Raw genomic sequence first — 23,700 nt, 5'->3', positions numbered from 1 at the left:
AGTAACAGGCCCTGATATTTACAAACCACTATCATTTATTTATGCATGCTAAGTTGTCTCAGTCGTGTCCAACCCTTTGTGACCCCATGGACTGCAGCCTGCCAGGCTCCTTTGTCTGTGGGATTCTCCAGGCAAGAGTACTGGAGTGGGCAGCCATTTCCTTCTCCAGGGGATCTTCCCGGCCCAGGGTTTGAACCCTTGTTCCTTATGTCTCCTGCATTGGTAGGTGGATTCTTTACCATTGAGCCATTGGGAAGGCCATTATTTATTTATAGCCATGCCCATTCAGTCATCAAGACCACCTCAAGTGGTAGGGAAAGATCAAGTGTTGCTGCTACTGCTAAGTCGCTTCAGTCATGTCCGACTCTGTGCGACCCCATAGATGGCAGCCCACCAGGCTCCCCCGTCCCTGGGATTCTCCAGGCTGGAGTGGGTTGCCATTTCCTTCTCCAATGCATGAAAGTGAAAACTGAAAGTGAAGTCGCTCAGTCGTGTCCAACTCTTTGCAACCCCATGGATTGCAGCCTACCAGGCTCCTCCACCCATGGGATTTTCCAGGCAAGAGTACTGGAGTGGGGTGCCATTGCTTTCTCTGTATCAAGTGTTACTATTCCTATTTTATGTAGATGTCAGCTGGGGCTAGTGGGTGGTGGGTTGCCCAAGTTGCCCACAACTAGTTAGAGGCAAAGTCGGGTCTTTAGGTTAAATTATGGGCCTCTTCTAGTCTCTGGAGAAGGAAATGGCAACCCACTCTGGTATTCTAAACTGGAAAATCCCATGGACAGAGGAGTGTGGCTGGCTTACAGTACCTGGGGTCGCAAAGAGTCAGACACGACTCAGCAACTTCACTTTCCAGTCTACTGTGGCAAACAGGTTTGAAACAGGAACCTTTGGGTAACAAAACGCTTTTAATAGAATTCAAATGAATACAAGCTGAAAGTGCTTCACTGACTTTTCCAAAGAATCCCCCGATTTTAGGATTCATACAAATGAGGCTGAGATCCTTGCAAACTCATCCCTCTTTGCTAGTGTCTACATAAACAGCTGCAATATTTTTATGATGTACACACAAAGTCCATTTTTGTTATACAACATAGGACTTGGAAATGTAGGAAAACTTCATTGCTGCTTTGAGGCACAAAGACAGTCTAGTCTTCAAATGTTCTACATTAGTCAGTATAAAACATGCTTATGGAAAGATATTTAAGAATGGTGTTTAAAGCAAAGGTCATTTTTTCATTACCTAGTAAGTGACACTTTTGTATCTAACAAGACTCATTACATGTGCTTTTCCATCTTTTTCTCTTCTGAACATACTTGCAAATGCTGTCTTTTGTTGGATTCCCCTAAGACTGATCCCACAGCTTCCTATGAGAAATTTTTGATCTTGAAAGATGGAAGATAAGGTGGGCATGACGGAAGTGTAGAAGTTACCCCATGAGCCCAGGCAAGAGGCAGGAATTCAAGGTGGTGACAACTGAGAGGTCAGATATAAGCTGCCAGGACAGGAAGGTACCTCCAGGGAGGTGGTGATACCTTAACTGGACCAGGGCTTCTGTGTTATTCATCTTCTTTCCCTAGGACAAAGCAGAGGCTTGGCACTGACTTGGTGCTCAGAGAATGTTTGTAGAATAAAGGAATCATCTAGTGTGTGCCTCCCTCACAGTGGGTTCTTGGGAAGGGAGGCGGGCGGTCTTAGGGAGACTTGGAGGACAGTCACGCTCCCAAGACCTCTTCATGCCATGTCACGTGTGGTGCTGGGTCCATCCTTCCATTGCTCTGAAATCTCCCGGAGTCTGAGGGACTCTGCGGCCTTCTTAACTTTGGTTTCTCCATGTGAGTTCCAGAAGCAAAACGTTTACTGTCAGCACGTAGATTGCTGTCACAGGCATGCGTTTCCTGTGAAGGCTAAATACGGCTTAAAGTTGAGGGTGCACTCAATTGTGATTCAATATTGGTTGAAAATTATGATGCTTAGTGTATTTACATCTCTTATTCTGGATGTTACCAGTGGCTTCTGTTTTCTGAAGATACACATTTACCCAGATTTTGCAAGGAAAATTGCCCTTAAAGAAACTCAGAAGTGTTGGGAGTGATGAACAAAAGACTGACGGTTGTGAAAACATCCTCTCTATCAGGATAATGATTCACAAGGAGAAAAATGAATATGTGAGTTTTATCGCCAAAATGAGAAAAATAGCAAGTAAAAGACATATAGTTTTAAAATATTATTAATACTAAAAATTCCACCTACACTGTTTCTTCTGTATAGAGGGAATGGAAGTTACCAGGACAATAGCATTGATGTATGCCCTTCCCCACTCCTAGTTCAAGGTACTTGGATCACCTCCATGGTCCTGCCTTCTCTTCTGTTCCTGGGGAAGCAGCGTACCTTCTCCGTGTCCGGGGGCCCATGCCTGCTGGTTTCTCTGGATCCTGGATTCATAATTATCCTCCCCTTTGACAGTGTCTGTGAAAGATTCTGCTGACGCTCTTCTAAGAACATGGAAATACGCCTTGTAGTCCCACAAATGCAGGCATAGACTCCAGCAGAGCCCTCCACCCACCTTCCTCTTCAGCTGCCGCCCTCCCCCTCCTCCCTTCCTCTGCGGGGAGATGCAGCTCCCCCTGCCCTCTCCTCCCCTCCCACCTGTCCTCCAGAGCCTTGTTCTGCCTTTGCCACTGCTTTGGTTTCTCTTGCCAATGCTATTGGCAGGTGATATTTTGCCAGCTGATATTTTTCAGAATCGACCTTGCTTCTTTTTCTGCAGTTTCCTTCCATCCACCCTTTTGTTCAGAGTTCCTACTTTAAATGTGTATTGATGCCTCTTATAAGCTGGACATTTTGCTAGTGTTGTAGATTGATGATGATAAATGATTTGGTTCCCACCTTCATGGAGTTGATATTCTGCTAGGGGAGATAGATGCTCAGCAAAGAGAGGTAAGGGATGTCACTCTACTTGTGCTAAGTACTACAGAAAAAAGTGCAAAAATACAAATGAGTGTAAGAAGTTTGGAAGGAGTCCCTAGAGAAATTCTGTGTAGGGAAGGACCTGAGTTATAAGTAGTTCTTCAGCTAACAAGAGGATGGAAGTGTGTGAGTTCGAAGGAACAGCACTGGTGAGCATCCCAAGGAGGGAAGGCACAGGGGACTTTGAAGGACAGAGAAGAATAAGCAAATGGGGAGCTCAATGGCTCGGATAATGAGGAGAGAGGGCAAGGGGTTGCATATATGCTGCTTAGGCCATTGCAGGATTTTATCATGAAGGCAATGTGAAGCCACTAAGTGAAGTTTCTCAACCTCAGCACTATTTACATTTGAGGCCAGATGATTATTTGTTAAAGAGATTGGCCTGTGCACTGTAGGATGTTCAGCAGCATCCCTGGCATCTATCTACTGGACGCCAGTAAAAAACTGCCAGTGTAACAACCAAGATTGTTTCTGGGCATGGCCAGCATTTCCCTAGAGCAAAACTGCCCTGGTTCAAAATCCTTGATTAAAATGTAAGCCATTGATTTAAATCTTAACTGATTAAGTGTTGAGCCAGGACCTTCCTGATACTTCAATGGTTAAAATTCTGTGCTGCCATTGCAGGGGCAGGTTTGATCCCTGGTTGGGGAACCAAGATCCCACATGCTGTATGGCATAGGCAAAGAGAGGGAGAGACAGAGAGAGAGAAAGGGAAAGAAGACATTATCATATACAAAAAGTATTGGATCACTATATGTGCGTGCACGTGCACATGGCTAGTAGGCGTGTGAAAAGATGTTTATCACTTGTCATTAGTCATCAGGGAAATGCATTAATATGATAAAACCACAGCGAGATGCCACCTTACAGCCACCAGACCTACATCTATATCTTCCTTAAATGATTGGTTGGGAGATCTGGATGTTCATTTGAATCCCTGGTACAGACCTGCAGTACCTTGTATAGTATTTGAAGGCGCATGCTTTCAACTGTTTGTTGTATTTTGTTAAAAGAGATTTTTATACTTGTCAGTAAATGGCAGTTATTTTAATGGCACTTCTCTCCACTGTTTGCCTGCTCCATCCTGGACTTTCTTCCCTCCTCTGCTTTCCTGTTCTTCGGGAAATTTCAGACTGGACAGACCCTGGGGAAAAGCTTCTCATGCATGCTGTTGCACCTGGGTTTACTTCACTGATCCTAGTCTCATACTCAAACATCTAAGACCATCTTTGTTGTGTGTGTGTGTGTGTGTCTTTGTGTGTCTGTGTGTGTGTGTGCATGTGTATCTCATAGTCAGGGCTGTGTTGCTGACATCTGTTGGGCATCACATCTGATTTTCTGCGACCCTGGGAATTCTTTTTCTCTCACATGACTCTTCCCCATCATATATGTGTTTTCCATCTTTGGCTCTGCTGCTTGTCTGAGGCAAGTCTAGGGTAATCCCTTAGAGCACGGCCGGTTCTTTTCCCTTGTTGACTCTGGAACATTGATTAGTTGAGAAGCACACATCTCTTGCCGCTTGTGTTCTCTTGTTCAGTAGCAAGAGGACGTGGACTCACCGTGGAGTCAGGCCCACAGTCAGCCTCGGTGGGTGGGTGGGCTTTCTGACAGTGTGGGCTGTGGGGCTGTGGGCTGGCCCTCGACAAAAGGCAAAAATGGGTTACAGCCTTCCTGTTACAGCTTGTATCAGTTTTCTGAGGTGTCCATAAAGTAGCATGGACTGAGAGGCTTAAACTACAGAAATGTATTTTCTTATTTTTTTGGAGGCTGCATGTCTGAGATAAGGTGTTGACAGAGTTGGCCCCTCCTGAGGACCCTGAGGGAAGGACTTGTTGCCTCTCTTCTCAGCTTGTATGTGGCTGACTTCTCCCTGTGTTTCACGTCATTTTCCCTCTGTATGTGTCTGTGTCCAAATTTCTTTTTTCATAAGGACGCCAATCCTACTGAATTAGGGCCCACCTTTAATAAATTCTTTTAACTGAATCATCTCTGTGAAGATTGTCTCTAGATAAGGTTGCACTCTGAAGCACTGCATAGCACTTGAACATATGAATTTGGAGAGGGACAATTCAGTTCATTATGCACCTGGCCTGGTAAAGGAGAGCTCAGAGAGCAGCAGTGTATTGGTTCTATTCAGATACTTGAAGAATTGACACTTGGAAGCAACTAGATTTTGGACTGCTTAGATGTTAAAACTGAATGGTAGCTGCATACATAGGAAAAAGTACTGAAACTTTCTAGCTAGAATTATCTAAACAAGTTTACTGTGAAAAAGATTTCCCTATTAAGGAGAATACTTACTGTGAGCTGCTCTGCCCAGTAGAAATATAAAATAAGTCACACTAGAAATTTAAAATTTTCTAGTGCCATATTAAACCAAGTAAAAAGAAACAGGTGAAATTAATTTTAGCAATATACTTTATTTAACCCAATATATTGATTTTCATGGGCTTCCCTGGCAGCCCAGAAAGTAAAGAATCTGGCTGCAATGCAGGAGACCCGGGTTCGATCCGTGGGTTGGGAAGATCCCCTGGAAAAGGGAATGGCAACCCACTCCAGTATTCTTGCCTGGAGAATTCCATGGGCATAGGAGTCTGGCATTGTAGGTGGCTGACTTCTCCCTGTATTTCACGTCATTTCCCTCTGTAGAGAAGGATTCCCTGTAGAAGGGAATGGCAACCCACTCCAGTATTCTTGCCTGGAGAATTCCATGGGTATAGGAGCCTGGAAGGCTACAGTCTGTGGAGTCACAAAGAGTCTGACATGACTGAGCGACTACTGCTTTCCCACTTTCATTGATTTAAATGTATAATCAATATAATAACACATCTTGGCCAAACTTGTCACATTTCAAATGCTTTGTGGTCTCAGGTGAGCCCATATTCAGCAGCGTAGGTAGAGAGCATGCCTTCTCAATTGGGACCAAATCATCTCCAAAGAAATGAAAAATGGTTCTTGAGGGATAAAAAGCTTAACTCTATTTATTTTATATAAAGCACAGTATACACACAATGTCTAAATAAATATTCAGAACATCTGTGATATTAACATTTCATGGAGGATGATTAGAAAACTAGATTTCAAAAGAAGCTCTTCAGCAGGTCAATAATGAAATATCACTGAGTGGCAGTGGTGTAGAGTCTATCCTAAAGGTTTAATCCCAGTACCACCCTTACTAGCTTAGCTAGGTTTCCTTGGACAAGTTAGTTAAGTTAAACCTGAGTCTATTTATCTGTAAAATGGGGATAATAATAGTGTCTACCTCTTAAAATTTTATAAATACCAAAAGAAAAAATCCATTTAAAGTTTAAATGCAACTCAGATAAAAATTTTTAGGATATGTCTGTTATTATTTGGTCAGGGAGTTTTTGTAAAGAATATTCTACTATCAGGAGGGAGTTTGGATTATTTTGTCACTGCTTACCAGTTTCTTTAGGACATTTTATTTATTTGTTATTAAAGTATGGTTGATTTATTATGTTAGTTTCAGGTGTACAGCATATTGATTCAGTATTTTTATAGATCATACCCCAGGATATGTAATTTACTTTATAGTTATTCATTTTCACATTTCATCATTTTAGTGAGATATGATTGTCATATAACATTGTATTAGCATTTATTATTGCTTTATATCAGCACGAGTTGCTAAGTCAGGTCTGACTCTTTTGTGACCATGTGGCCTGTAGCCCACCAGGCTCCTCTGTCCATGGGATTTTCCAGGAAAGAGTACTGGAGTGGGTTGCCATTTCCTTCTCCAGGAGATCTTCCCAAACCAGGAATTGAACCCATGTCTCCTGCTTTGGCAGGTGGATTTTTACCGCTGAGCCACTTGAGAAGCCCTCATATCAGCACATTGATGAGCAAATCATGAGCGAATAAAGCTGTCATAGGATTTTGTTGATTGTAATATTGATTCCAGTGACTTTTTCTTGCTGTACTATCTTTCTTTTTTTTTTCCCCCAAATTGAGGTTTTATGGAGGCCTTTTACTTTGTTCCTTGACTGTCTTTTATTTGACCTAAAATCTTTTTTTGGGAACTCATGTAAATAGCAAAACAGCAGCTTATATCATTATAATACATTTCACTTTTGAGGCGTTAGAGTTGAGAGTGAAATGGTTTCTAGAAGGAAAGAGAGGTACATAGAAGTTTACTGTACATTATCCACAATTACTAACTTAAGACAGTGTGTTTATTAATTTTCTTCTTTTCAAGGTGGAAGTTTATTGGAAAAATACCTTAAAACTTTAAATAAGCAAATTAAAGTTGAATTCCTGGATACAAGCCATTTACTTACAAGAAACAGGGACGTCTACATTTTAAGCTTACTGGTGTTTCTTGGCATTTGCATCATTGTATTCCTGACATCACTGAAAACTTAAGTTGAAATGCAGATTCTCAAACTCTATTCCGGTTTGAGAATATCTCCTAAATGAGAAACTTAAGAGAAAAGGCTCAAGAGTCTGTGTTTTAACAAGTCCCCCCTGTAAATCTGATGCACCAAAAGTTTGAAAACCACTGTCCTATGGAATAGACATAGATATTGATGGAGAGAGAAAGAATAAAAACTAGACCATATGAGAGTTATCTCTGTTATTCTGCAGTGAAATGCTGCAGTTGCCTTGGAAATGAAGGATGGCCATGTATTTCAAACTTCAAACTAGAGCAGATATTCTGACAAGTAAGGATATTTGATCTCTGCGTCTAGTGTCTCTATTTCTGCTTTGCCAATAAGATCATCTATACCATTTCTTTTAGATCCCATGTAGATTCTTCTAATGTATATACGCATTAATGTACAGTATTTGTTTTTCTCTTCCTGACTTACTTCACTCTGTATGACACTCTCCTGGTTCATCCACATCTCTACAAATGGCACAATTTCATTCCATTTCATGGCTGAGTAATCTGTTGTATATATGTACCACAGCTTCTTTATCCATTCCTCTGTTGCTAGACATTTAGGTTGTCTTCCTAAATGTCTAGATTGCTTCCTAAATGTTTATAGACATTTAGGTTGCTTCCTAAATTGACTATTGTAAATAGCGATGTTATGAACATTGGGATTCATGTGTCTTTTTGAATTATGCATTTCTCTGGGTATAAGCCCAGTAATGGGACCACTGGGTCATATGATAGTTCTATTTTTAATTTTTAAAGGAAATTCCGTACTGTTTTCCATAGTGGCTGTATCAATTTTTACTTCCACCAACAGTGCGGGAGGGTTCCATTTTCTCCACACTCTCTCCAGCACTTATTGTTTGTAGACATTTTGATGATGGCCATTCTGACCAGGGTAAGGTGATATCTTATTTTAGTTTTGGTTTCCATTTCTCTAATAATGAGTAATGTTGAGCATCTTTTCATGTGTTCATTGGCCATCTATATGTCTTCTTTGGAGAAATGGCTACATACTCTGTAGCACAGGGAACTCTATTTAATGTACTGTGTTAACCTGAATGGGAAGGAAATCCAAAGGGGAGGAGTTATATGAGTACATTGACTTCCCAGGTGACCCACTGGTAAAGAATCTGTCTGCAATGCAGAAGATGCTGGAGATGTGGGTTTGATCCCTGTGTTGGGAAGATCCCTTGTAGGAGGAAATGGCAACCCACTCCAGTATTCTTGCCTGGAAAATCCCATGGGCAGAGGAGCCTAGAGGGCTACAGTCCAGGAGTTTGCAGAGAGTCAGACATGACCGAGCAGCTGAGGACATATGTATAGCTGATTCATTTTGCTGTACAGTAGAAACTAATGCAACACTATAAAGCAACTGTGTGCCAATAAAAATTGATTTAAAAAGGAATACTTGAGGTCTGGGTTGAGTGGCTACTTCACTGTGGGGAGAAAATAGACACTTGCTGCTATGTGGGAGGTGGAGAAAAAACCAGTGGAATTGAAAGTGGATATTCATGTATTTCTGGGTAGGATCCTGCTTTGCATGGCAAGAATGCCAAGTCCCAGTTAGAGGTGATTATGGAGGAAGTAGGCAGAGAGCCGAGATAAATGATCATTTAGCAGAAGAACTGTGGCAGGAAGAGTGGGGTCAAAACAATATTGAACAAAGGAACTTTAATTTTGGAGGAGGAGAAGGAATAAGCTAGGAATAGCAGTATCAGAAGCACCAAGACAGCCTAACACAATGTTCAGCATATAAATTTGAGCAGTTTTACTCTGCTAACTTTAAGTATTTGATTGTCTGGGATCCTGGCAGTGAACTGTCACCAAGATTTTGATTAGAATCTTATCCAATACTCTTGTCAAACACCCTGATAAGAAAAAGAACTGACATGAGAATGACAAGTTACATCTACAGGTTAATTGCAAATTTACCTGGAAATGGGGTTGTGTGTTCTGTGAAGCCTGATGGAAACTTTTATTTCGCCCAACTCTGGAAGAGTAGGTGATATAATGGAACTGAAAATATTGCTATAATTTATTGGAAATATTGCTTTGAACTTTTATGCATGTAATCTCATAGGAGAAGCCTAAAATGTTTTAAAAATTATTCTTGCATTTTAATATCAAATTTGTTTCCAAATGTCTTTTTTTTTACATTTAGAAATAATTCTGGAATTTTAAAATTCCAGCTGAAGTTCTATGCAGCAGCACAAGCCTTGTAAAGGATATTTTCAGACTGCACATTAAGTACGAATTTTAAGAATGTCAGGGTAAAACATAATGGCAGTTCCTCAGAAAATTAAATATAGAACTATCATATGATCCAGCTACTCCACTTCTGAGTATATATGGAAAAGAATTAAAAGCAGGGATGCAAACAGTTATTTGTAGACCATTTTCATAGCAGCATAGTTCACAATAAGAGAAGGTTGGAAACAACGCAGATGTCCATTGATGGATGAGTAAATAAAAATGATCAGATCAGATCAGATCAGTCGCTCAGTTGTATCCGACTCTTTGCGACCCCATGAATCGCAGCACGCCAGGCCTCCCTGTCCATCACCAACCCCCGGAGTTCACTCAGACTCACGTCCATTAAATCAGTGATGCCATCCAGCCATCTCATCCTCTGTCGTCCCCTTCTCCTCCTGCCCCCCATCCCTCCCAGCATCAGAGTCTTTTCCAAAGAGTCAACTCTTCTCATGAGGTGGCCAAAGTATTGGAGTTTCAGCTTCAGCATCAGTCCTTCCAAAGAACACCCAGGGCTGATCTCCTTCAGAATGGACTGGTTGAATCTCCTTGCAGTCCAAGGAGCTCTCAAGAGTCTTCTCCAACACCACAGTTCAAAAGCATCAATTCTTCAGCGCTCAGCCTTCTTCACAGTCCAACTCTCACATCCATACATGACCACAGGAAAAACCATAGCCTTGACTAGACGAACCTTTGTTGGCAAAGTAACGTCTCTGCTTTTGAATATGCTGTCTAGGTTGGACATAACTTTCCTTCCAAGGAGTAAGCATCTTTTAATTTCATGGCTGCAGTCACCATCTGTAGTGATTTTGGAGCCCAGAAAAATAAAGTCTGACACTGTTTCCGCTGTTTCCCCATCTATTTCTCATGAAGTGGTGGGACCGGATGCCATGATCTTCGTTTTCTGAGTGTTGAGCTTTAAGCCAACTTTTTCACTTTCCACTTTCACTTTCATCAAGAGGCTTTTGAGTTCCTCTTCACTTTCTGCCATAAGGGTGGTGTCATCTGCATATCTGAGGTTATTGATATTTCTCCTGGCAATCTTGAGTCCAGCTTGTGTTTTTTCCAGCTGGACTGGAAGAAACATTCTTTCTCATGATGTACTCTGCATAGAAGTTAAATAAACAGGGTGACAATATGCAGCCTTGACGAACTCCTTTTCCTATTTGGAACCAGTCTGTTGTTCCATGTCCAGTTCTAATTGTTGCTTCCTGACCTGCATACAGATTTCTCAAGAGGCAGATCAGGTGGTCTGGTATTCCCATCTCTTGAAGAATTTTCCACAGTTTATTGTGATCCACACAGTCAAAGGCTTTGGCATAGTCAAGAAAGCAGAAATAGATGTTTTTCTGGAACTCTCTTGCTTTTTCTATGATCCAGCGGATTTTGGCAATTTGATCTCTGGTTCCTCTGCCTTTTCTAAAACCAGCTTAAACATCAGGAAGTTCACGGTTCACATATTGCTGAAGCCTGGCTTGGAGAATTTTGAGCATTACTTAACTAGCGTGTGAGATGAGTGCATTGTGTGGTAGTTTGAGCATTCTTTGGCATTGCCTTTCTTTGGGATTGGAATGAAAACTGCCCTTTTCCAATCCTGTGGCCACTGCTGGGTTTTCCAAATTTGCTGTCATATTGAGTGCAGCACTTTCACAGCATCATCTTTCAGAATTTGGAACAGCTCAACTGGAATTCCATCACCTCCACTAGCTTTGTTCGTAGTGATGCTTTCTAAGGCCCACTTGACTTCACATTCCAGGATGTCTGGCTCTAGGTCAGTGATCATACCATTGTGATTATCTGGGTCGTGAAGATCTTTTTTGTACAGTTCTTCTGTGTATTCTTGCCATCTCTTCTTAATATCTTCTGCTTCTGTTAGGTCCATACCATCTCTGTCCTTTATCGAGCTCATCTTTGCATGAAATGTTCCTTTGGTATCTCTGATTTTCTTAAAGAGATCCCTAGTCTTTCCCATTCTGTTGTTTTCCTCTATTTCTTTGCATTGATCGCTGAAGAAGGCTTTCTTATCTCTTCTTGCTATTCTTTGAACTCTGCATTCAGATGTTTATATCTTTCCTTTTCTCCTTTGCTTTTCGCCTCTCTTCTTTTCACAGCTATTTGTAAGGCCTCCCCAGACAGCCATTTTGCTTTTTTGCATTTCTTTTCTATGGGAATGGTCTTGATCCCTGTCTCCTGTACAATGTCATGAACCTCATTCCATAGTTCATCAGGCACTCCATCTATAAGATCTAGGCCCTTAAATCTATTTCTCACTTCCACTGTATAATCATAAGGGATTTGATTTAGGTCATACCTGAATGGTCTAGTGGTTTTCCCTACTTTCTTCAGTTTAAGTCTGAATTTGGCAATAAGGAGTTCATGGTCTGAGCCACAGTCAGCTCCTGATCTTGTTTTTGCTGACTGTATAGAGCTTCTCCATCTTTGGCTGCAAAGAATATAATCAATCTGATTTCAGTGTTGACCATCTGGTGATGTCCATGTGTAGAGTCTTCTCTTGTGTTGTTGGAAGAGGGTGTTATGACCAGTGCATTTTCTTGGCAAAACTCTATTAGTCTTTGCCCTGCTTCATTCTGTATTCCAAGGCCAAATTTGCCTGTTACTCCAGGTGTTTCTTGACTTCCTACTTTTGCTTTCCAGTCCCTTCAGTCTTAAAAAGGAAGGGCATTTTGATACCTACTGTGACATGGATGAAGCTTGAGCACATTATACTGAATGAAATCGACCAGATACAAAAGGAAAAATACTTGTACGATTCTACTTATGCGTGAGTGTTAGTTTCTTAGTTGTGTCCGACTCTCTGCAACCCCATAGACTGTAGCCCACCAGGCTACTTATGTGAGTTATCAAAGAGCAGTCTGGTCATAGATACAGAAATGGTGATTGTCAGGGCCCGGGGCAAAGAGGGAATGGTGAGTTAGTGTTTATTGAGTATGGAGTTTGAGTTTGGAAAGGTGAAAACGTTCTGGGGATGGGTGGTGGTCATGGTTGCACAGTAGTGTGAAAGTACATTAAATACTTTGCTTAACGAACTTAATGACATTACACTTAAAAATGGTGACTTTTATATATGTATATATAAATATATATATATTTGTGTATATATATATATATATATTTACCCCAATAAAAAAGAATACTGTAATAGTCATTTAATATTTTAATAATTCAACTTTTAAAAGTTACTACAATAATTTACTACAATAATAATAAATATTTTTATGTGCCAAGAATTGATCCAGGTGCTTTACCCAAATTACCCTATTTCAGTTCAGTTCAGTTGCTCAGTCGTGTCCAACTCTTTGTGACCCCATGAATCACAGCACACCAGGCCTCCCTGTCCATCACCAACTCCCGGAGTTCACTCAAACTCATGTCCATCAAGTCTGATGCCATCCAGCCATCTCATCCTCTGTCGTCCCCTTCTCCTGCCCTCAATCCCTCCCAGCATCAGGGTCTTTTCCAATGAGTCAACTCTTCGCATGAGGTGGCCAAAGTACTGGAGTTTCAGCTTTAGCATCATTCCTTCCAAAGAACACCCAGGACTGATCTCCTTTAGAATGGACTGGTTGGATCTCCTTGCAGTCCCAGGGACTCTCAAGAGTCTTCTCCAACACCACAGTTCAAAAGCATCAATTCTTTGGTACTCAGCTTTCTTCACAGTCCAACTCTCACATCCATTCATGACCACTGGAAAAACCATAGCCTTGACTAGACGGACCTTTGTTGGCAAAGTAATGTCTCTGCTTTTGAATATGCTATCTAGGTTGGTCATAACTTTCCTTCCAAGGAGTAAGTGTCTTTTAATTTCACGGCTGCAGTCACCATCTGCAGTGATTTTGGAGCCGAGAAAAATAAAGTCTGTCACTGTTTCCATTGTTTCCCCATCTATTTGCCATGAAGTGATGGGACCAGATACCATGATCTTCGTTTTCTGAATGTTGAGCTTTAAGCCAACTTTTTCACTCTCCTCTTTCACTTTCATCAAAAGGCTTTTTAGTTCCTCTTCACTTTCTGCCATAAGGTTGGTGTCATCTGCATATCTGAGGTTATTGATATTTCTCCCGGCAATCTTGAGTCCAGCTTGTGCTTCTTCCAGTCCAGCGTTTCTCATGATGTACTCTGCATATAAGTTAACTAAACAGGGTGACAATATACAGCCTTGATGTACTCCTTTTCCTATTTGGAACCAGTCTGTTGTTCCATGTCCAGTTCTAACTGTTGCTTCCTGACCTGCATACAGATTTCTCAAGAGGCAGATCAGGTGGTCTGGTATTCCCATCTCTTGAAGAATTTTCCACAGTTTATTGTGATCCACACAGTCAAAGGCTTTGGCATAATCAATAAAGCAGAAATAAATTTTTTTCTGTCACCCTCTTGCTTTTTTGATGATCCAGCAGATGTTGGCAATTTGATCTCTGGTTCCTCTGCCTTTTCTAAAACTAGCTTGAGCATCTGGAAGTTCATGGTTCACATATTGCTGAAGCCTGGCTTGGAGAATTTTGAGCATTACTTTACTAGCATGTGAGATGATTGCAATTGTGTGGTATTTTAAGCATTCTTTGGCATTGCCTTTCTTTGGGATAGGAATGAAATTTAATTCTAACTTAAAACCTCTGAGGGAGGTATGATTATTATCTTATTTTTTTCCCCAGTTTTTGTTGCGTACATTGAGGCACAGGGAGGGCACAGGCTGTGATTTGAGCTCAAGGGATTGGCCTGCAGTTACGAGTTGACCTGACTTTAGAGTAAAGCTTACCATGTGCACAAAGCCTTAGATCCACTCTACCCATCAGGAAGATAACTCTAAATTCCAAAATTATCTCTGCAAGTTCTAAATTTATTACAGATCTTTTTGATCAAGAGGATATGACGTACCACAGTTATAATGTGTATGAAAAAGTTGGAATAAACTGGTTATTTATGTCTCTTTAAAAAAAATGCAATCCCTGCAAAGACTTCAGTGTTTCAGTATAAAAATCCATATCCAGTGACATGTGTTTTTTTGTGCAGATGGTATGCCTCTGTGAAAATTGTCAAAAGAAAAGAACACGTATTTTAGAAATGTTAAATATTGTAATTACAATGCAGGCAGTTTTTGCTTTGTAATACGCATGCTTTAAACTCAGAAGACTAGGATGTTTTTTTATTGTGTGAAATTTAAATTTGAAACAATTTTGTGTATAGCTTTCTGAAAATGTAGAAGATGGCCTTATTTACTGTTACCTTGGAAATAGCAATACCTAAATGCTGTGTTAACTCTCTTTAGTACAATTAAGATCATTTTATAGAGCAAATGTAGTTTAACATAATATCCTCAAGCATGGATTTTAATTAATTTTAATCATATAAAGTGTGTAATGTTTAGTGTTGTATTTGGAAAACTAAATATAGCTTTTTAACAGAAAACATGCCAATGCCTTTAAAAACGTGCCTCAATCAATAAATACATGCATCACTGACCTTTTACTTTTTAAATAGTATTCTAATTATGAGGAGAGCATCTCCAGTTATGTAATTAATAATCCTCTGATGTTAAAGATATCATGTTAGTTTTTTGAAAGTTTTACTAATATCGATGGTCTTGGAGAAACTCTTAATTGCTAACTTGTTAAGTCATCCCAGGTAAGACTTTCTACTGTGGCATATATTGATACACATGTGTTTTCTTACACTTCTAGGACTCCACTGTTGTCACTCCGATTATTTTGAGGACTGACCCTCAGGGATTTTTCTTTTACTGGACAGATCAAAACAAGGTAAGAAGTGAGATATGTCTCTTTTACATTTTCCAGCGAGTTGTTGATTTGCAAAGTATTCAGGTTTCTATTTGTTTCATGGATGACTCTTTGTAATTTATTTAAAGATTCTACTTAAAAAGAATGCCTAAAATGGAAATGTCTGGAGAGTTTCCAAGGACTGTAGCCTGAAGTATTAGATGTGCTAAATCCTAGAACATTTGGCACTTTTCAGGACAAGAGCACGGAACCGTGAATTGCATTTGTTGTAGAGGGAAGTTAGTCGGTGTTACTGCTCTAAGTCTCCCCCCAGCTCTATCCATAGGGAATGAAGAAAAGGGATGAGAGAGCCCCTGTGGCCCAATGACTGTAACTGTGACTTTCCCTTTCTCTTCCTCTGCCCTTTGTTGCTTAGGCAGCCTCCCAGCCTCGTCAGGAATTTGGCTTTGATAATTGGTTCACATTAGAAAATCAGGAATAAAAGTCTTTCCATTTTTGGGAATTTTTTCCTGTTTTAGCTTTCTGTCCACCATATCATAAATTTAGAATCTCATTTATTATGGAACCAATTGAGCTGATTCCATATTGAATTATTAAAAAGTAGAATGTCTGCAGATCATAAAATTTATTTGGAGTTTAACAGGCAGTTAGACCGGACTATTCATAGAAAGTGGTTATTATTTCAATAGACAATGCTGTGGTTCTGCACTTGAATCTCCAAGGCGACTGACCACAGTATATTTTGGTCCTGTAAGTTCTGATATTTGGAAAGATGGGGCAGGTTTTATTGAGATTTGCCAAAGTGATACTGAAACGATAAAATATCTGGACCAAATTGTGAGGCACTATTAACCTTTTCACATCCTGGTGTTACGCCTCTATATCCAGGGTTATTGGCTGTCAGCCTAGCTTTCTGCCTTTGGGGGCAACCTGGACTTCATCAGTGAGTAATGGTACAGAGACTGCTCTGTGCAGTGGCTCGTTTGGGGTCAGGTTGGAGCCCGGGGGAATTCTTAGGGGGCTGGAAAGTAATATATGGCCCCCAGGGTCAGTCCTGAATGTGTCTCTTTAACATATCTTCCAAAGGACAGATTTTACCTTTATTGTCCTGGAGCTGCTTTCTGAATATGGGCCTTATAGTCACCTCTGGCGATAGACGTGGGGCCACAGATATAGACCCCAAGCTAATGTCAAAAGCCGCGTTTGAGTAAGATTTCATACTGACTGTTCATGTTTATTACTGGGTGTGTTAATCACTTTGGCTTTGACATTCTGTTTGGTTTCCTGCTGTTATGTATAAAACAATGGCTTGAAAGGGTTCTTTTTCTTTTTTTTTTTCCTCCTAAAGGCTATTTTTAGAACTGTTGAAGCTATATTCATGAAAGATATATTTATAATGCTTAGAGCATTTTTAAAGTTGGGTATTTGTACAAGAGACTGGACTGTCAGTTTGATTTTTCAGCTTGTAAATCAAGCTTCTACAAAAGCAGCAGAAGATATTTTGGGGATTTTAAATAATTCATAGCAACTCGGTTAAGCTCCCCTTTAAAACCAATCATAAATATTTCTTTGCTTGAGAAAGAGAAAGTGTTTAGGACCAGAGGCTCTTTGATGTACATCTCTTGTTCCATGAACCCAGTATTTTGACTAATGCTTATTTTCAAATACAGGAAAAAAACTCAGTTTTTGAATACAGACCATTTTCTCTTGGTTGTAATGCAGTTTATGACCAGATGAAACAGATGTTGTGGTAGCAATACTTCTGTCTTTTTATTACTTTTCTTTTCATGAGCATCAATCTTTCAGTTCTAGCCAAGAGATGGTAGTTTCATTTTTCACTTTCCACTTTCTAAGTCAACCATCAGTCATATATCAGAGTTTGGAGGTTTGTTTTTTTTAATGATCATATATTAATATCTAAAAGATGAGGTAATTTAAGAAAAAATGAAACTTTACATGATTCCAAGTTTGTAATCTTCTGGCTTTAAGCCCAGTTCTAGAGCCAGAGAGAGTGATGAGTCCACTTCTAGGAGATGGACCCCTGTGAGTGATGTATTAGCAGCTTAAATGCATGTGAGCAGAGATGGTGCTCACAGGTGAGCAGTGGCAAGCTTTAAGTCCATGTTTTTGCATAACATTATTTGAAGGGATGGGTTGAATGTTGCAATCATGATATTGCTTAGAGGCCCACTTTCTTTAAAATATTTTAATTGACAGTTAGTCTTAGTGATGTGAATCTATCACATGTACTACAGAGTTTACATCTCGGAAAAAAAAATATGATACTTTTTAAAGTTTATCCCCCGATTCCCTCCTCACTTCTGCTTGAAAGCTTGCATTGGTATCTGTGTGATTCACCTCTTTTCCCTGGAGTTTCTTCTTTCATCTTTGTCCGTGTTTCTCCTTGGTCCATGAAGCCTGTAAGTCCTTTGTTTTTTGAAATGTTTCTTTATTTTTAGTTGGAGGATAATTGTTTTACAATGTTGTATTGGTTTCTGCTGCACAACAAACATTGGTTTCTGCTGACTCACCTTTCCGTATACATAGACCCCTCCCTCTGGAGCCCCCTCCCACCTCCCCCATCCCCCTAAGTTATCACCGAGCACCAGCTAAGCTCCCTGTTTTATGAAGCTCTTTGATTAGTGATCGGTTGAAGCCTAGTCTGCTCAGAGGTGAGCTGAGTGGCTTAAGAAGTAAAGAATATTGTTACAGGATTTTCTTTTTATAGCCCTGGAGGAGAACCCTCACATTTGATGGGTTCTTATCCAGATCCTCTCTCCTGTCCTGACCACACTGTACCATGGACCACTGATTTGAAGCCACTGATTTTGCTCTTTGTGAACCTTCATACGTGTCCTATAACCCAGCCTTTGATTTGCCACCATAGAATTGGTAGGTGGCAAAGAAGATTGATAACCCAGATAACAGATTGAAGAATGTAAAAAACCAGAGCTGGCTTTTAGGTAGCAGAAATGTGTTTCTAATAACTTTAGGTAGCAGAAATATGCTTCTGATGAAACATTGAAGGCATGTTTGGGGGTTGGTGGGGAGCAGATAAACATGAACATCATCTTAAGGGAAATGTTCATCCTTGGTATCAGCTCTGGGCTTATTCTAATCATTCTTTCCCTTTTAATGTTGGCTCTGTAAATTTTACTGACAGTAATTAGCAGAAACGAGATTCTGAATATGACTATCTTAAGCATGGGGTGTTTTCTTATGTCAGTGCGTGTCATGTGAAGAGGATCAGTTTATTTGTGATCATGAGTGAGAAAGGGCTCTTGTACAGGCTGAGTATGGAAGAGGTTTCCTGAATTAAATTATGACTTTTCTTTGGAGCTATGCCATGTCAGGACCGGAAACCAAGGTAGGAAGCATTATCCATGAAAAACATGTGAACTACAAGAAGAATCTGTATGGGAGCCAAAGAAGAAAAGGGGGGTCCATGTAAAAGGTGAACCCAAACATAGTCTGTTAGAATATGAAACAAAGTAGACCTCTGCCTTGCAACCTGAGGCCCTGACCCTGGGCCAAGATTGGTGTAAAAATGAAACTAGTCACCACCAGTTCAGATACAAGAAGTTCAGTATAGTTTAGTAAACTCTTCCTTGTATCCCTAAAACAGGAACTTGGGGAAGGGGAAAGAGGATCACATAATGAAATTAAAAAGGAAGAGAAGGAGAGATACACGTTTTAAAGGAAGCATTCCTACTACTTGATCTTTTTCTGTTACAGATATTTATTTTTCTTTTTGTTGCTAACCTGCAAATATTAACAGGTTCTTTTTGTAAGAGAGTAAAGCACTGTTTATGTCCTTGACTCCTCCCCACCTTTGACCACAATCCTGGCCTTGTCCAAAGTCAACTGCTGGTGGGACTTGCCTGGTGATCCAGTGGATAAGACTCTGCAGAGGACCCAGGTTTGATCCCTGAATAGGCAACTAAAATCCCACAAACTGTGCAGTGCAGTGTGAAGTCAACTGCTGGGAACAGCTTCATGGTATATTTCCAGGTCTCTCTTTAATGAATTTGTGTGTGTATTAACTATGGAAATATTTTGTTTTGTTTATATCCATCTGTATCCTAAATAACATCATTCTATTTTTATTTTTCCACACACTTGATTTTCACTTTACAGTATGTCTTACAGAACTTTTCATGTAAGTACATGTGTATCCACTTTATTATTCTTATACCTCTATAATATCCCATGGAATGGCTGTGTGTTTAGTCACTCAGTTATGTCCAACTTTCTGCAACCCCATAGATTGTAGCACACCAGGCTCCTCTGTCCAGGAAATGTTCCAGACATCAGTACTGGAGTGGGTTGCTATTCCCTGCTCCAGGGGATGTTCCTGATCCAAGGATTGAACCTTAGTATCTTGCGTCTCCTGCATTGACAGGTGGATTCTTTGCCACTGTGTCACCTGAGAGGCCCAGGGAATGGATGACCAAATTTTATTTAACAATAAAATATTCTCCTTGGTGGACTCTTGGTATTTGTTTCTAGTTTGGGGCTACATGAAAACAGTCTTGTACTTTGGAGTAATACTTCGTCTTATGTATCTCTCTCTGAGTATATGGGTCAGGCATCCCTGAGGTAAATTTTGAGGAGTACAGTTGCTGATTGAAGGCTATATATATCCTAAATTTTACTTAATGATTGTGTCATTTTATAGCTTTTCCAGTCTTGTGTGAGAGGAACTTTTTCCTCAATTCCCACCAACACTATTAAGAAACATTTTAATTTTTGTCAATTTGATGCAACCATTGTATCTCTGCTCTGATTTGCTGTTGCCTGATTTGCTACTGAGCAAATTTGCTACTGTGTACATTTTCCAGCATTATGGGCAATTTCTGTTTCCTCTTACATCAATAACCTGCTTAAGTTCTTTGCCTTATGTTGAGAGTTGTCCATTTATTCTGGATGTTAATCCTTTAGCTGTTAGGGATATTTCAGACACTTTCTTCTTGTCTGTGGCTTATCTTTGAATTTCTTAACTTTTATACATGACAAAAGATGACATTTTCAAATTTGGTATATTTGCATTCCAACTTTTTTTTTTTTTTTGCTTTTTGCTTTATTTAAGATTTTTCTTATTCATTATACTCTTACCCATCATTTTTATTAGTTCAGATTTTTAATTCATGTAAAATTGTCTTAGTCCATTTGAGCTGCTGTAACAAAACACTGTAGAATGGGTAGTTCATAAATGACATATTTCTTACAGTTCAGGAGGCTTGAAGTCCAAGACCAGGGTATCAGCATGGCCCAGAGTGACCCCTCTTCTGTGCTGCAGATTTCTTGTGTCCTCATATGGTGGAGAGGGCTAAGGGTCTCTGGGTTGGTGCTTAATCACTTAGTCGTGTCCAACTCTTCACAGCCCCTCTTCTGTGCTGCAGATTTCTTGTGTCCTCATATGGTGGAGAGGGCTAAGGGTCTCTGGGTTGGTGCTTAATCACTTAGTCGTGTCCAACTCTTCACAGCCCCATGGAGTGTAGCCCGCCAGGCTCCTGTGTCCATGGGATTTCCCAGGCAAGAATACTGGCATGGGCTGCTATTTCTTCCTCCAGGGGATCTTCCTGACCCAGGGGTTGAACCCAAGTCTCCTGCATTGCAGGTGGATTCTTTACCATTGAGCCACCAGGGAAGCCTGAGGATCCCTCTGGAGCTTCTTTTATAAGGGTACTAATCCGATCAAGGAGGACTCTGCCCTCAGGACCTAATCACCTGCCAAAGGCCCAATCTCCTAATACCATCCTTGGGTATTAGGTGTTCAACATAAGGATTTGGCATGGAGTGTGGGGACATAAACATTCAGACCATAGCGATGATATCATGTATTTTGAGGACTGATGATCTCAGAAATCTAATTTCTTCAAATGGTTAGTCCTGTCTTTGGGTGGTCCCTGTTTTTTCTGGTTGGAACTGGTATCACTATCTGGCATGTAATTTTCTTCTGGCTGGGGTGTGGAGGGTATGGGAAGTGCGAACTATGATGGCAAATTGTCCTGATTAGATGTTCCCACTTCACTCCCAATGCTGACACCTCCCCCACCTGGTTTGGGTGGTCCAGATCTATTCCTGTTTCAATGCCTGTGAGTTTCTGGGGTGTCACCTCCTACTTGGTTTTTATTCCATTTATCTTCTGCCTTCCATGCTTTCTGATTCAAGAAGTACAACACCTTCTGTTTACCCATGATTCTAGATTATAGACATATGTTTATGCCTGTGTATTCAGTCATTTCTAGGGAACAGGACATGGGAGGACTCCACCATCTGTTCCATCTGTTGTCTTGTTCTGGCCTATTATTTTGCATGAGACAGTCATTGGGGATCCTTCAAAGTGGTAAGTTTCTGTTAATTAAAACTATAGACTGCCTTCTCTTATAGTAACCTTATATTTCTATACTGAGTTCAAATGCAAAGTTCAGAAATTACATATTTACATATTACATGGTGATATTTTTCAGCAAAGAAGTCAAGAGTTTGTAAATATTTAAACTGTTGTATCATAAACCTCTATAAAAAAAGCTAGTAATATTGTGTTAAAAAATAGTCTGGGCTCCATAAAGAACCACCAGGCACCACAGATTTTATTAATCATTATTTATCAACAGCACTTCTTCTTTCACACACACTTCTCTAGAATATACCAGAAACGTCAGTTTTGAACTTTCTTGTCTATGGTAATTGGGGTAGGACACTCAACTGTCCATTGAGCACAACAATGTGATTATAAATTAAAAGATCAGCTCTACACACTTTTATTTGGTAGCTTCCCCTGAACCCTGAAACAACAGCTGATTTATCTCAGAAAACAATGCAGAGCATGTGCATATCACTGCTGGAAGGCTGGTATCTTTGCTAGGCCTGTAGCAGGACGCCAGTCATTGCCAACAAGCAGCAGCATCTATGGATTAAGTCCTTTCCTTCACCTTCACCAGGTTTCCTTCACGTAAAGAAATTAATAGACACAACATAGTCCCAACTCTAAGCCCCAGTCCTTACTGCTCCTGTGGCTGAGAGTTAGACCCCAGTGGCTTTTGCATTCCTTTGCTTTTTTTGACCTCTGGAGCTCATGACACTGCCTGGGAGCTGACACCCATACAAGAGACAACTGTACACATGGATGTCACCAGACGGTCAATACCGAAATCAGATTGATTGTATTTGCAGCTGAAGATGGAGAAGCTCTATATAGTCAGCAAAAACAAGACCGGGAGCTGACTGTGGCTCAGAATGTGAACTCCTTATTGCCAAATTCAGACTTAAGTTGAAGAAAGCAGGGAAAACCACTAGACCATTCAGGTATGACCTAAATCAAATCCCTTACAATGATACAGTGCAAGTGACAAATAGATTCAAGGGATTAGATTTGATAGACAGAGTGCCTGAAGAACTGTGGACGGAGGTTCATGATGTTGCACAGAAGGCAGTGATCTAGAATACCCCCAAGAAAAAGAAATGCAAAAAGGCAAAATGGTTATCTGAGGAGGCCTTACAAATAGCTGAGAAAAGAAAAGACAAAGGCAAAGGAAAGATAAACCCATTTGAATGCAGAGTTGCAAGGAATAGCAAGGATAGGTAAGAAAGCCTTCCTCAATGATCAGTGCAAAGAAATAGAGGAAAACAATAGAATGGGAAAGACTAGAGATCTCTTCAAGAAAATTAGAGATACCAAGGGAACATTTCATGCAAAGATGGGCACAATAAAGGACCGAAACGGTATGGACCTAACAGAAGCAGAAGATATTAAGAAGAGGTGGCAAGAATGCACAGAAGAACTGTACAAAAAAGATCTTCATGACCCAGATAACTGCAGTGGTGTGATCACTCAGCTAGAACCAGACATCCTGGAATGTCAAGTGGGACTTAGGAAGCATCACTACGAACAAAGCTAGTGAGGTGATGGAATTCCAGCTGAGCTATTTCAAATCTTAAAATATGATGCTGTGAAAGTGCTGCAGTCAATATGCCAGCACACTTGGAAAACTCAGCAGCGGCCACAGGGCTGGAAAAGGTCAGTTTTCATTTCAATCCCAAAGAAAGGCAATGCCAAAGAATGTTCAAACTAATTCACAATTGCACTCATCTCACAAGCTAGCAAAATAATGCTCAAAATTTTGAACATTCTTTGGCATTGTTTTTCTGGACCTATCTTTCTTTTTCTATGATCCAACGGATGTTGGCAACTTGATCTCTGGTTCAGAAAGCAAGAGAGTTCCACAAAAGCATCTACTTCTGCTTTATTGATTACACCAAAGCCTTTGACTCTGTGAATCACAACAAACTTTGGGAAATTCTTCAAGAGACGGGAATAC

At 40.3% G+C, this 23,700-nt stretch overlaps 1 protein-coding gene across 2 annotated transcripts in view; it reads left to right on the top strand.

Moving 5' to 3' along the window:
* The window catches only part of PLCB1 (phospholipase C beta 1), an 856,985-nt gene that overhangs the window by 10,989 nt on the left and 822,296 nt on the right, over positions 1–23,700 (top strand). For both annotated transcript variants that reach the window (XM_027560329.1, XM_027560330.1), the window contains exon 2: positions 15,320–15,397. In XM_027560329.1, coding sequence (XP_027416130.1) covers positions 15,320–15,397 — 78 coding nt within the window. The remainder of the gene's footprint in view (positions 1–15,319; positions 15,398–23,700) is intronic.

This window comes from Bos indicus x Bos taurus, chromosome 13 (genome assembly GCF_003369695.1).
Source record: "Bos indicus x Bos taurus breed Angus x Brahman F1 hybrid chromosome 13, Bos_hybrid_MaternalHap_v2.0, whole genome shotgun sequence".
In the NCBI taxonomy this organism is placed as follows: Eukaryota; Metazoa; Chordata; class Mammalia; order Artiodactyla; family Bovidae; genus Bos; species Bos indicus x Bos taurus.
Note: the sequence above shows the minus strand (reverse complement) of the source record. Positions and strands in the feature narration are given on the sequence as shown.